This window comes from Pleurodeles waltl, chromosome 7, assembly GCF_031143425.1.
Source record: "Pleurodeles waltl isolate 20211129_DDA chromosome 7, aPleWal1.hap1.20221129, whole genome shotgun sequence".
In the NCBI taxonomy this organism is placed as follows: Eukaryota; Metazoa; Chordata; class Amphibia; order Caudata; family Salamandridae; genus Pleurodeles; species Pleurodeles waltl.
In genome coordinates, this window is record NC_090446.1 from 971,560,602 (window position 1) to 971,575,601 (window position 15,000).

At 43.4% G+C, this 15,000-nt stretch overlaps 1 protein-coding gene across 3 annotated transcripts in view; it reads left to right on the forward strand.

Moving 5' to 3' along the window:
- RPTOR (regulatory associated protein of MTOR complex 1) overlaps positions 1-15,000 on the forward strand; it is a 1,432,785-nt gene that overhangs the window by 974,961 nt on the left and 442,824 nt on the right. For all 3 annotated transcript variants that reach the window (XM_069199733.1, XM_069199735.1, XM_069199734.1), the window contains exon 12: positions 8,404-8,487. In XM_069199733.1, the coding sequence (XP_069055834.1) occupies positions 8,404-8,487 (84 nt within the window). The remainder of the gene's footprint in view (positions 1-8,403; positions 8,488-15,000) is intronic.

Here is a 15,000-nt window from a genome sequence, read left to right on the forward strand (position 1 = left end):
TGCCAGCTCAGTTATGCAGGACTTTTTGGTATGAGCCAGTTCACAGACTTGGGGAGGTACTGCTATAGTATGTATTCACATGGTGAGGAATCTGCAGTTAGAGGTGTCCATCAGAAGAACAAGTTACATACCTTTGGTAATGGTCTGTGTGGTGAATGCTCCAACCACACATTTCTCAGCGACCCTCCACCTCCCCATTCTATGAACTGAACTCTTTTCCATCTTTAAAGGCCCCAGCCTGGAGATTTGCACACTGGTCATACCAATTTGATGATGGGCTCTTTGTTCCAGGGGATGAACAAGCTTAAGAAAACAACTGACAGCAGCACATCTTTGGTGGGATTCATATGCAGCTCCACGTGGAGATGCATGATGCCACCTAGAGGCGTGCAAGAGTACTGCTGTAATGTATCTGGCTCTAGTCTGATGCCTGGGGAATATCAACAAAGTGGGGTATCTGCAGTTAGATAAAGTATGCACCAGAAATAGCACCACTTAAAGTAGGTAACTTGTTCCTCAAGTAGCGAAGTCTGGCACTTTAAGGCTTACTGGGGGGGAAGTGGTCTGAGGTGGAGACTCAGAACTCAGTGAGACATCTGATAAGTTAATAAATCAAGGGCTAGCCAGTGCTTTTACCCAGAAAAAAGTATTTTTTCAAACAGCACACAACATAATCCTGTGAATTATCATCAGAGGGCATTTCAGGTGGTACTCTCTGTTTAAGGTAAGAACTTATTTGAGAAGGAGTAGGCTTAGGCTCCTCATTTAGTACATTGCAAGCCACGTATTTGCCTTCTTAGGGGATATATTGGTAAATGTTTACATGTGGCTCCTTGAGATCTAGCTAACTCATCCCAGTAGCTCTAGTTTACTAAGTCCCAATGCAGTGGTTACAGTTCCTATCCACACAACTCTTCCATGCAGTGTGTTCCTTGTGCATGGGCATCTTCAATACCTGTACTCAAGCAGTCAGTCAGCTCATTCTTTCAATATATACCCAAGGAAGCCCCTCCTTGCTGGTTGTCACACTCCCCAGGATTCTGGTCCCAAATCTGTATTATAAGGGAATTTATTGGTCTCCCTGCTGTGGGCCCCTCTGGTAGAGAAATCTTGGCACACTGGCTGGTAGTTTCTGCTCCATGCTTAAACATAGTTTGCAGTCTGAGTTTTTGATCTACAAGTTCACCTCTCAGACCGGTTTCAGGTAGTTCCTGCCCTTTGGATATTCTTTCCAGATTTGTCTTATTGTGTCAGCTGGATGAAGAAGGTTGCCCCTGTTCCAGGGAGGCCGAAAATAATGACAAAACACAAAAGGAAGCAGGATTCCACACTTAACCCCTCTTTAATCTGGTGGGGTTAACACGTCTAAGAAAGAATGAAGAAAAAGGGGGGGAGGTGAACCCTACACTACAAAGTGGAAGTGGGGCAGATGCCTGCTATCGTCCAAACCCTTTTAATAGGGGCTCAGATGTTGTAGGGGGAAAGCCTCCATCGTAGGTTCTATTCTAATGCAGGAAATTGAATTGCATTCCTGTGCAGCCACATGTAACAAACACACTCCAGGCACAGACTACTCTACACACATGGATTACACATAGATCCATCCTGCATGCCTTCATTGCAGAGTACTGGCAGACCAGTTGAGCAACGCAAAAGATGTGAATAGGCAACTCTCTCTGGCTGGTCAAACCTCTATATTGCTACTATCATCTGTTTCTGGCACTACTGCCAGTCTGCTACAGCTTGGTGTGCTGAATGTAGTCATTTTCCTTAATGGGCAGTGTGTATGGTGTTCCTCTTTCAACCACCAAGCCCCATTGTTAGGGGCAATCCGCGTCTCAGAAAGCTGTCAGTGCACATGCTTGATTGTCGTGTGCTGAGGTGAAAACATTTTAAAAACGACTTAACTTGCATTTAAGGGAACCTGAGACAGGAATGCATGCTCTCCAGAGTCATGCAGAGCAGTGCACATGAACATTTCCATCCCAACAAACTGTAGCTTAAGTCTAGATATATTGACTTGTTAAGTAGATGCAGCAGGCAACTACTGTGATATTTAGTTATCCCTGCAGATGGATTGTATTAGGTTAAATGAGGAGTATATCAAGGAGAAGTGGTGAAAAGAATGGAGTTGGGGCAAATTAGTCATAGAGATTATGAACTAATGTCCAGCTTGTAAATGACACTGGCCCGTTAATATTAAGAATTGACCTTGCTTGGGGGATTTCTGACTTTACTTGCTATGGTCGACCCAGGGACAACAGTGAAGTCACCCGTGGCATGCACTGGTTACAGAGAGGCAGAATAAATTCCACATACAGTCTTCAGGAGCACCTGAGGACCATCCCTCGGTGGGCAGCAGTTAGGGGCAACCAAATAAGTGTACACCTGGTACACTCAGGAGCAACAGATCAACTTGTGCTTTATAAACAGATGTGGCATAAATATGTATATTGTTAGAAAGTAGATTGTACTATACCAGCCCTATTCTGAAGGCAATGGTTTTGTGTAGGTCTGAAGGCTAGCAGTGCTTTTTAGGTCGAGCCTAGTTAGCCCACATGTGCAGTCTGCAAGACATGCTGTATTCAGTCAATGGGCTTAAACCACGCCCACTATTGTCATTCTTTTTTTGTTGTGCTTGTTTTAAATGCTTCCTTTTTATTGGTGCATTTTTCTAAATGCCCCTTTTTGTGTGCTTAGTTCCTTCCCAGTCGATTTCAATAAGAGAACATTTTTGTTAGCCATCAGGCTGCGTTCACACTTCCTCCTGTCACAGGGTCTCATGGCCCTTCCTCCCGTCTGGTTTCGGTTTTGCCTTTAATCGCAGCCAATCCTTTCTCTGCATGGCTCACTCTGCTTTGCATTGTGCATGTGCCTGCTCCTCTCTTCTAGTTTCTTTTCTGGTACATTTCTTTTTTATTCTTGTGCTCTGCACTTCTGATTTCTCTTCTTCTGTTCTCTTCACTTTACTTTTTAATCATGTGTTCCTGTGTTACTAGCCGTGCTTCTTTGTTCCTAATTACAGTGGTGTTCTGCTCCTCGGTTTCCTTTTTTTGGGTTCTATACTTTCACTTTTTTTACGTGGCTGCAACTTGCCAATGGTTCGCTTTGCATTCCCATAGCATTGATATTTAAACTGCTTTTTTTTTTATTTTTATTTTTTTACTGCTTTTCCCCTCAGTAAAGCAGATCCGCTCCACAGAGTGAAGACTTGTTAGTTTTACAGCTGTAGTGCTTCCTTCCTGGGCAGGGCCTTCCTGGCATTGTAAATCTGCATTAACTGGAAGCCTAGCAGTGGAGCACTGGCTGTTAAAAAATAACACAATGCCAACCATTTCTATCATGGTGCGTGATCACGTTTGTATTTGACATGAAGGGCAGCCCTTCAAGAACAGCAAGGCAGCTTCAAACTAAATTATGTGTGGGAGCAAGCATCAGACGCCTTTGCACCAGACGTCTAGGGGCTAGGTTGAGATTGGGCGTGGTGATGCCAACTCCTGCATGGCACACTTTGGGCACTGCTTGAAAAGCAGTTGAACCTTTCAGGTATAAGAATTTGTTTAGAGTTATGTTCATTGCGCTTGCTTTAAAATATCTGAAAAACACTAGGATTGCTTCCACAGATTGTTATAATACTTAATTTTTTTATGTGAATGTAACACAACTCCGTCCGCCTATAACGCTTCATGTTAGTAAGCGACGTTTTTTTTTTTTCTCATATTTATTTTATTGAGTTTCAAGTTAACATCAATACAAAACAATAACATTCCTTCCTCGTTCTTCCCCTCCTCTCCAGCCAGTAGGTCACTGTCTTGTTTTCGTTTTTAGTATCGAGCCAGAGCACAGCATTCACCTTGTGCCAATTCTTCTATATGTGGCACCTTTTAAGGCAACTGCATCCCGGTCATTCCTTCCCCAGTAGCCCTCATATCGGTAGGGGGCCACTCTCCCCCAAGTATCTTGTATGTTTCCCATATTTAAACAGTTAGCGATGTTCCTGTAAGACTTCTGCCACACTTAAGTTACATCTCATACAAATACAATGTCACAGAATACACTCCAAACCAAAACTCATAGTTAAATGACATTGTCATTTACAACGCCAGTAGCTCTGACTCTCGCAAATGTGAGTACTATTGCATTGCAAATACTTGTTGGTTCTTGCTGGCAATTGGTGTGACTTGGAACTGAAGAACAATGGTACTGGCTTAAGGCTATAAGACACACAAGATGGGAATGGCTTCAGGGAGTCACTCCGTGCCTCAGATGCCCTTATCTGGAGGATGCCCGGGCGATAGGACCCTCAGGTGAATGTGAAGAAAAAGGCTGCAACACTGTTACATGATATGCTTAGATGGGTTGGGCTAGCCAGTCTACTCAACCCAGGGGCAAAACATTTAACTAGTAGTGATCATCTCTGAAGAAGCAGGGTTTAACATATATCACATATAAGGAAATGTTTTTAATGGCAGCAAAGCACTTTTAATCAAACACATTTGTAAATATTTTCACTTAAAAAAAGAATTTCTACTTTCACACAACACAGTCAGCAACCTTTATTCCAAAAAGCAAATTTGAACAAAAGGGACCTTTCTAATGCAAAAATCCACAATTTTGCACATAAAACGGATTTAATAATCAAATGGAAAGTGTGACTGTTCTTTTTAAATTGAAAACATGCATATTTGCCCAGGTGAATGGGGTAGAGGAGCATTGAGATCTCTTCAGAAGTTCAAAAGCAATTGAGGTCAAATTTGCATCACAGCAACATTTTACAATTGTGATACTATGGACCAGGCTAGCCCAGTGGTTCTTAACCTGGGGGTCCGCAAAGCCTACTCAGGGAGTCTGTGACTGCTTAGAAAATGGCACAATATTACCATATTAATAAACTGTATATAAAGAAGAAAAATTCAACATTTTAAAACATTTTTATAAATGTGAAGGAATTTGAAATTGTAGGGTAGATATTAGGTTAGTTTCCTCAAATTGAGTTGTGGGAGCACTTGGAGTGCATCATACAGAGTATAATATGGACAATGAGTGGCCTCAGTTGAATTTACAAATGCTCCAGCCTTTCCGTTAAAATTAAAGTTTTGATTATTTTTTTTTTTTTTTAAATTGTGAGTTAAAATATTTCATCGTCTGTGTACTTGTTTGATGAATGCTATTTCAGTATTTTTATGTATTGTTTTGTGGTTCAAATCATTGAAATTGCCTAGGCCAGGGGCCCCAGCTTCCACTTATGACTCTATGAGGGGGGGGGGGGGGGGATGTGGAGATAACCAGTAGAGAAGTGACAGGAGGAGAGTCTAGAATGTGATGATGTAAGCAGTGAGGTCAGACGGAACAGTGGGGGTTGAGAGAGAAGAAGAAGTGGCGAGAACTGAAGTGTGGAGCTGTGCTGAAGATGTCGCTACACTGATGTACCTGAAATAAAGTCGAAGACAAACAGAACCGTGAAAGGGTGATCTTTACAGGGTCCCTGGATTCCAATGATGATTCATTGGGGGACCCCAGGTTCCAGTAATGATTTACAAACAGTTAGGAGCGCACCTGCCTGACATCCCAGCAATTAATCTGCCCCATTGCATCATGGTAGATGTAGTATCTTCAAAAAACGAACTCCATTAATTTTTAAATATTTCACCTCTAAGTAGGTACAGCCTTTACTGTGCATCTCTGGACACATGTGTTTCTGGGTTAATCCCTTCTTCAGCAGAGAACATATTTGCGGGGTGCTGGGAATGCTGCCATAAATCACCCGGTTTCAGTACCTCTTCCCTGGCATGCTGGTGCCTGCTCCAGATCTCGTCAGCCCAGTAGCTCAAGGGAGCCTTTAAAGTCACAAACAGTTAGGAGCGCACCTGCCTGACATCCCAGCAATTAATCTGCCCCATTGCATCATGGTAGATGTAGTATCTTCAAAAAACGAACTCCATTAATTTTTAAATATTTCACCTCTAAGTAGGTACAGCCTTTACTGTGCATCTCTGGACACATGTGTTTCTGGGTTAATCCCTTCTTCAGCAGAGAACATATTTGCGGGGTGCTGGGAATGCTGCCATAAATCACCCGATTTCAGTACCTCTTCCCTGGCATGCTGGTGCCTGCTCCAGAGCTCGTCAGCCCAGTAGCTCAAGGGAGCCTTTAAAGTCACAAACAGTTAGGAGCGCACCTGCCTGACATCCCAGCAATTAATCTGCCCCATTGCATCATGGTAGATGTAGTATCTTCAAAAAACGAACTCCATTAATTTTTAAATATTTCACCTCTAAGTAGGTACAGCCTTTACTGTGCATCTCTGGACACATGTGTTTCTGGGTTAATCCCTTCTTCAGCAGAGAACATATTTGCGGGGTGCTGGGAATGCTGCCATAAATCACCCGGTTTCAGTACCTCTTCCCTGGCATGCTTGGGGCAGATTAATTGCTGGGATGTCAGGCAGGTGCGCTCCTAACTGTTTGTGTCCAGTAATGATTTAAGCTAGCTAATTGCACCCTAGCACAATGACAGTTTCAGGAAACTGCAATGCTCGTACCATATACATTTCTTCACAGAAACATTCAATCAATCACTCAATCAGGATTTATAGAGTGCAGCTATTCACCTATGAGGGTATCTAGGCGCTGAGAATATAGCTGCTAAGGGATTTGTTGAACAGCCAAGTCTTGAGTCCTTTCCTGAATTCCTAAAGAGAGGATGAGGTCTGTAGGTGAAGCGGATGTCATTCCAGGATTTTGCAGTGAGGTAAGAAAAGGAGCATCCTCCTCTGTTGCTTTGGCGGATGTGGGTGGTATGTGCAAGGAAAAGGGAAGCAGAGAGCCGGTGTCTGTAGGGTTGGTGGAAGTTCAGGCGGTGGTTGATGTATGCTGGTCCTTTATTGTGAAGGTTCTTGCAGGTGCAGATCCGCATCTTAAATTCTCATCTTTTCTGAATGAGGAGCCAATGGAGCTTCTTGAGGATGGGTGTGATGTTGGTTAATTTGGAGAGGTCAAAGATGAGTCTGGCCGCTGAATTTTGTAAGGTCTGTATTCTCTTCAGGAGGTGTGTGGTGATTGCTACGTAGCGTGTGTTGCTGTAGTCCAGCGGGTTGGTGACTAAGGCTTGAGTGATGGTTTGTCTAATGTTGACAGGAAGCCATTGGAAGATCTTACGGAGCATGTTGAAGAGTGAAGAAGCGGGCGGAAGAGACTGCGTTGATTTGGGCATGGTCCAGACGCAGATAGGTGTAGATAAGCTTGCCTTTGGCATGTCAGCGGCTTGCCCGCTGTGCACGTCTACCGCACCCCTGCATTGCAGCCTCTATTAATTAGGCTATGTGAAGAGGGAGGAAGGCGAGTTAAACAAGGTTGAGCACAATAACAAAGTAAACAAATCAGTAACCAGGGAAGCAGCAAAGCAGCAAGGGGGAGCTGCAGTGAAGGACCGTAAGGACATTAACCTAGCAACTATGGCCTTATTTAGAAAACACTTTTAAAACTGCACCTTTGTCAACATTTACTCCCTAAAAATTGTGTTCTGCTTTTACGCAAAACAATCTGCAACATTTACAATCAAAAACGAATTTGAGTATAACACATTTTTAGTAAAAACACTTTTCTAAAACCAGATTTGTGTTTAATTGGAAAGGTATGTCTACTTTCTTTGAAGTGAACCCAGCAAAAACATGCATGTTTTCCCAGTGAAAATGGGAGGCAGGGGTGCTGTATCTCAGCAGAGGTTTGGAAGTTTTTAAAACTTTTCTGATACGTTTTGCCCGTAGCAACCTGAAAAACATCAAAAGGCTATTTATGCTTTTGAGGTGCTGCAACATTGTGTTTCATTATTATGTGGTTTCTGAGAATTAAAATAAGGGGAAGGAGGTAACATGCTGGTTATAAGCATGTCAACTTAAAATCTATGAGGAAAAAAAATCCCCCAAAGACGTCAAGAGTTGTATGAGAGTCTTGGCTCAACACGCTGCGTCACGGTCCTCGTGTGCCAAATTAATGGCAAATTGGGCAGGCTTGATGTGCTGGTTGGCTTATTCTGCAATTTCCATTATGAATTTCTGTTTGGAAGGATTATGATTCTTTACAATTTAACAAATTTCTCACTCAGCCGCCTACTGAAAATCCATGCTGATTGAATATGACTCCATTAGCTGTCTAACTTTTCAGAAACATGATACTGCCTTTCTTATGTATGTGGTGTACTGTGAATTTAAAGATTCTGTGAATGTTCGGAAGTGACCAAAAGGCGATGTATTTGCTCTGTACACAACAAGTAGATAAATTGATAAATTGTGAAGATTGCAGCAGGTATCTTTAATAAGTGTGCTAGTCAGTTACCATTGACTATACTGTGCCGTGCTGCTTCCCTTCCTCCCCACTCTCTAACTTGTGCCTCCTTCCCTTGCAGGTGCTGCTCAGCCAGGTACACCGACTGCGAGCTCTGGATCTGTTGGGGCGGTTCCTAGACCTGGGTCCCTGGGCCGTGAGCCTGGTGCGTACAGCGCTGAGTACTTGTCACTTGTGTTCTCGAGCAGGTCATACACTGGTGTCTGCTCGGGGGCCAAGGAAAGCTTCATTGTTCATATTTGTTAATTTTCAGCACAGACCTTGCCTCTGGCCTGCCTTTTGCTACTTTCTCACTGCCACATTTGGGTAAATTGACTTTTATGTAATCCACCTCTGTCATGTTTATCTTTTATCAACAGCCCCAAGTCAGACCTAATATGTCTGGTATATTTATTTATTTATCAGTAGGAACAACATCAAAATGCATCCAAGTGTTTTACAGCAAGCAAATCACTAACATCCAATATAAATGGTAAAGTACATACCACTGGCATTCAAAAATATAAAAACAAACCCATATGGGGAAGCCCGGTATTCACATTTTAGTGATTTCTTAACAAAAAGAAATTCAACAATGAACCCTGGTGAAGAAGCAAGAGAGTTCCAGGATTTAATATACCAGGATTTAGGATTCTCCTCAGTGCTCCACAGTCCCTGAGATCTTTAATCTGAGAGGAAGGTAGAGGGGAGTTTCATCAAGCATTCCTTGATGAGTGAGACAAGTCACCTTAAACTGAATCTAAAATTGATAGTACCAGTTAATGTAGTTCCCTATTTGGAATTTGGAATTTGGGGGGGGGGGGGGTGTAAGCGAAGGTGAAGGGATGATTTAGGCAAATCCACAAAGGCTGAAATTCCAGAAGCAATTGGACAAATTATCAGGGACTACCCATTCAAATTTAGATTGTATGTAAAGCAGGGATTAGATGTCAATAGAACAATTCTACTGAAAGAGGAAGTTAGGAAAGAGGGCAACTTCTATACATGTGGACGCACAAATAGTAATAGTTAATCGTTACTGCAAATCCCCAAAGATTTAACAATAACTGCAAGGGCAGGAGAAAGGTCATCAAGAACCATTTCATTCTTCTGGATATGAGCTATCCATATCTCGGTTTCCAGATGGCAGTGTCCCAGCTCACAAAGATACTTTGCTGTTGATAACTGCTCCAGCAGTTGAGTATCATTATCATAGATATGAAATCTTGGCAGATAACCTGGACAGTAGATGCCACAGTATCCCCTGGTTCCATTTACAGATTGAATACTGAACCCAGGAGGACATGGAATCATCCTTCTACTGAGATCTCACAACCACCCCTCCCATCCGCACCAAATGGTAGTCCTCACACAGAAATGAGAAAAACCAGACCGGGACAGAACACCCCTGTCCCCAGTACCTACTCAACTGGGAAAGATATTGAACAAATTAAACTAGCCCACCATCATTACACAGTAACCTTAGGTAGCGTCTGCTTGGCCTGTCACTGCTAGCTAGTTACACGATTCTCATTTTAAAGACCTTGAAAAGCATAGTCTTCATTATCTTATGTGTACAAAGGGCATGCCCCATCTTTACTATGTGATTCTGAAAGCCATTGTCATACTTCTGTAACTGCGTGCTTCAGGGAGAGAAGGTGTCCCTTGTGTCTTATAGATTGAGTGCTCTGTCTGCTTCGGATGTCAAGCATTTCCATCAATAAAGCCATTTATTACACTGCATTTTCATGCTGCCACTTACTGGTTATGCCTGTTCCCTAGCGTAGTCGCTCCATGTTGGATAATGGCAAGCTTATAAAACATGTATTTTTATAATAGCTGTTAGGAAATCAAATAACCCATTGCATGCTACCTAAAGCTGTGACATGACTAGTGCTGTGTGCAGTAAGCAAAACCAGAGGTGAGGACATGAAGACAAACTCCTGAGCCACAGCGATCCACATTTAGTTCAGTGAAAGCATATGCATTCCTGTGGGTGACAGCCTAAACATTCAGCCCTCTCCTCCCATTTCCACCTGCACATTCACCTCAATTCCCACCACCCAACTCAATTGCATGTTCTGTGTTCTCCCTCAGTGGGATCAACACACCAAAGTGCAATGGCTAAACAGTGTTTGGTCAATTTTTGTCCCTACAACTGAAAAAACAGCAACTCCCTACTTTAAATCACGAGGGGGAGTGCAAATGATAACTGTAAGCTCTGATTAGTCCTGCCCAAGAGGAGAATCCCAGAGCACCTTTTCAAAGAAAATGTATTCTCTATTTGCTTTTTGTTCGAAAAGCTACATCTTCTTTTTTTGATGTAAAACAATTTAGGAGCCTAATAAAAAAGGTAATGTAAACCTGTTCCATTTATTTACTTTAAACATCTAACCCCTATTGAAAATATATAAATGTCACTCAGAACTAGAATAGAATTTTTTAAGGAAACAAAAGGATAAAATTGGGCCCTATAGGCTGCAGCCATATGAGGCTGAAAATTGATAGCGTACAGGACTCCTATTCTTCCAGTATCCCATAATGCACTTGCAGTGGCTGTTGTCTTTTATTTGGCTCCTGGTGACAGTATCCTGGAGCACTGAGTTTGATTTTTTTTTTTTTTATTCTTTAGGAAATCTTTCTAACTCCCCTTTTAAAATTGTTTTATTCCAAATTCTCTAAGAATTAAAGGCCCTAATTATGACAATGGCGGTATAAGCCACCTACTGCTGCCAAAAGACCGTCGCTGAGGCTACCATCCATCTGCCACAGCCAGATTTCCACAACAAGAAGGGCGGAAGTCCGGCTGTGGCCATACAGGCGGATTGCGGTAAGGTGGCGCTGTTATCACCAGCAGTGCCATGCCAGTAGACCGCTGCCAGCCATATCATGACACGTGATACAGCCTGGCGGTGGTCTGCTGGCGGATGCTGTTGGCGGTAGCAGTGCCCCGTCCTGTTCCCTGCTGGAAAACCCCCTGGATGCAGGTAAGTTGGGCTTCCATCAGGGGCGGTGGGGTGGGGTGTTGTGTGTGTGTGGAGTTGTATGCATGAATGTGCAAGTGTGCGCGTGAATGCGACTGTGTGTGTGTAGTGCTGTTTGCATGGGTGTATGCATGTGTGAGAATGCATGTGCAAATGGAAATGTGAATGCGTGTCTGCGTGTGTGTGAATGTGTGTAACAATGTGTGCGAGAATGAATGAATGCATGAATAAATGGATGCATGTGGGAATGAATGCGTGTATACCAGTGTGAGTGAGTGTGTGTGTATGCGTTGTGCGTGTCTGCGAGTGTGTGTGAAGGGGGGATCAGAAGGGGGGGCGTGGATGGAGGGGGTGGGGGACGTCTGGGGAGTGTTTGGGGGGTTGAGCCTCCTACCAGTGACAGGGAAGGAGTTCCCTGTCACTGGTAGGGCCTACCATCATGGTTTCCGTGGCGTTGCGAACGCCAAGAAAACCATGGCGGTAGGCAGGCTCATAATGCTGCTGATTGGACAATAGCGGCCTCCAGGCAGGAGATTGTTATTTCCGGCCCGGCGGCTGCTACCGCTATGGCGGTAGGAATGGTAAATTGGCATGTTGGCTGCAACCAACCCGCCAATGTCATAATGTGGCGGTATGTACTGCCAGCCTGTTGGCGGTACTACCGCCACATTATCGCCTACCGCTGAGGTCGTAATTACCCCCAAAGTCTTTATCTATCATTTTGGGACAGAAAATTTTACAATTTATTTATTACAAATGCCATTTAAAAAAATATATATATTTAAGTTCCCCTTCTTGTAGCAGAAAAAAGACTGAAAGAACCCTTCATGGTCCATGTATACCTTGCTTGGCAGAAACTCACATTCCTGACAGATGCAAGCACTGCAGAGCCTTTTCACAGGTGCACCTTGTAAAAACGAGAGAAAGGCCTTCATGGGCTACAAGAGGAACAGCGCAGGCGACAGGAGTTTATATCTTAATAAACAGGAAAGTCTGAAGAGAAAGGTGATGGAAAACCCTCTACAGTACTCTCATTTCCATCTCTAAGAACTTCTCTAGGAGGTGGAGGTGATATCACCATAAAAAACTGTGCAGTTCCCCGTTGATGTGATGATTTATGACAGAGAGGCAAGGAACTGTGCCTACTTGTTTACTGTTGTGCACCAGTTCCACATCGAGGATGTATTTGACGTTGAAGAAGCATAGAACTTAGACATCAAGGTAGACCGTGTCAGAGCACCACTCAACTTCAAGATACATGAATATTTTATCCTCTCCTTATCTTCTCCAAAATGCCTGCAAAAGCTGAAATCTGATAGATGATACCAGATTTCGAGTATCATATACTTAGTCCCCTACCAAGCTAGCTACTCCAGAGCTTGAAGCATGCTCCACCTCCAGTGCCGCCACCACCTCCTACCCCTCTGCCTAAACTTACTGAGCTTGTGGAGACGTCTCCTTCTAGATTTTGATTATAAGTCATCCACCTCACATATCATTTGCTGGGACCCAACCATGATGCCCATGTTCACGGCTTCACATTATGATGGACAGAGGACTGCCAAGAAGATCCAGAACACCAACAATCTCCGCAGTCTTCTTAAAGTGCACGTTCACATCATTGTTGTTGTCGTTCTAGACATGCTAGAAGATCTTGTTGCTTCCATAATCCTCTTCTTCATGATTTTCATGAAGATCAAGTACCAGAAGATAGTCTCCGGTCTTGACAGACTCTACACCAGTCAGTATTTCTCCAGCTGACAGCTTTCAGGAAGGTCTAATCCGAGGTGCTCACTAGCCCTCTTCCATTTACTTCAAGGCATCACTGGTTCCAGCCATATTTGAACTGGCAATTTAACTTCTTTTTAACATCTGCCTCTGTAAAAGCTGTACCGAGCTTAGACAAAAAATATAGACCTCCAGAACAGGTTCCATTGTTCCTCAAAGTTGATCCTCCACCTCTTTGTCTCCGATGTAAGAAGGAATCATGCCACTGTTCCCTTGTCTACAGAGAATGAAAATAAATGTTTGGATTCCGTGGGCTTTAAAGACTGCCACTTAAGCAACAACAGTGAAGAGTGCCAGTGCTACTGCTCTGTTGGATTGAAACTACATATGCCGTAGGGATTCCTTGCAGCAGTTTAGCAATGTCCTACTTTGAGAGTGCCATGAAGGTGTTATTGGAAATCCTTGATTGATGGCATGATGATGCTACTGACACTTTGGCTTGGGCTGCAAATGGAAGGAAGCTAGGTTGCCCAATGCGTTCCATTCTCCTACCACTGTGCAACACAAGCTCTTAGTTAGGGAAATGCTGTTTCTCTCAGACATCCTAAGACAGCTTTGTCTACCCCATAGGAACTCAAGACCAAGACTGAAGGCACCTTAAAGGAATGTATGTTAAGGGTCATCTGCACCAGCAAAATACTTGCCTCGAGAAACCACTGAGTAAAATTCCCAGACCAATTTATTAAAATGAAAACATATTTTATGATTTAAAATAAGGCCAAAACAACAAAAATCTGAGTAGATGCTGAAAAATTATAGCTGGTCAAAATGAGTGTTCCTGTTCTGCATTGTTCCTCTGTGCTGCATAGGCAGTCAATGAAAGTTGTGGAACAATGCCAACCAGGCTGCATCAAGCCTTTCATCAGGCCAAAGGAACTGGATGAGACTCAGTTGTCTCATGCAGCAGGCACAGTTCCAGCTTCCAAACTTCAGAGTTCAGGTAGGACTGTTGTTGGCTTGCGCCTTCATGGCTGACAGTCTTCCTGGTCTTTCCGAGTCAGCGTAAGACAGCAGACTGTACACCCTCCTCTCCTTCTCTTGGACCTCTGGTCAGTTTTTTATGTTAACTATAAAGTCTTCATAAGAAGATTCCTTCTGTGCTTATGGATGGTCTGGTTGAGCCAACTAAAGTATCAGTTAACGCAGAACGTGTTGTAGAGCAGAGCACACAAGTCTTGGTCAGGCTGGGTCACACTCTCATCCAAAGTTAAGAAGACTGTCCACGTCCAAGTCCTGCACCACACAAGTTTGTGAGTCTCGTTATGCTTTCTTCAGTGACTATCAGGCACTGTCCAACCTTTTACCCTGCCCACACTTGAGTGTATGTGTTTCTGAGCCTCTCAAGCAAACAGTAGACAGCAGCAGTACACCAGTTTCCAGTCCAATCCAATGCTTCAATCTAAAACAGCAGCAGAAATAACACATAGCAGAGATGAGAAGAAAATCCTAATTATAGTTCTCCATACCCACGATGTAGTGATCAGTTCAAGCATTTTAAAAGGTTACACTACCAACATGCAAAACCCGGGATACCCTTGTTTTTCCCATTTACGTTGCTTCCTTCCTACTGAATACGAAGGCTAGTCTTGCCTAAGCTGGTTAGGTAACCTCTGATCCTAGGCTTCAGTAGGCGACAGGCTGAATATATGTTTAGCTGCATCTCCTATGCGTTTCTTCTGAAGATCTAGTGAAGGACATCTATTCTCAAAAGCATGCAGTGGGGAGAGTTTCTCCTCCCCCTGAAGGACTAGGAATGTATTCCTGCAACTTTCTAGTGAAAAGAAAGGCCCCAGAAATGAATTCGGACCCATTCCGGATGTCAAACTAGCAAACAAATGGACATGTAGAGTACAGGTCAGAATGCTAGCACTCAAATCTACCCCCAACTTCATCAGAAAGTCTATCCT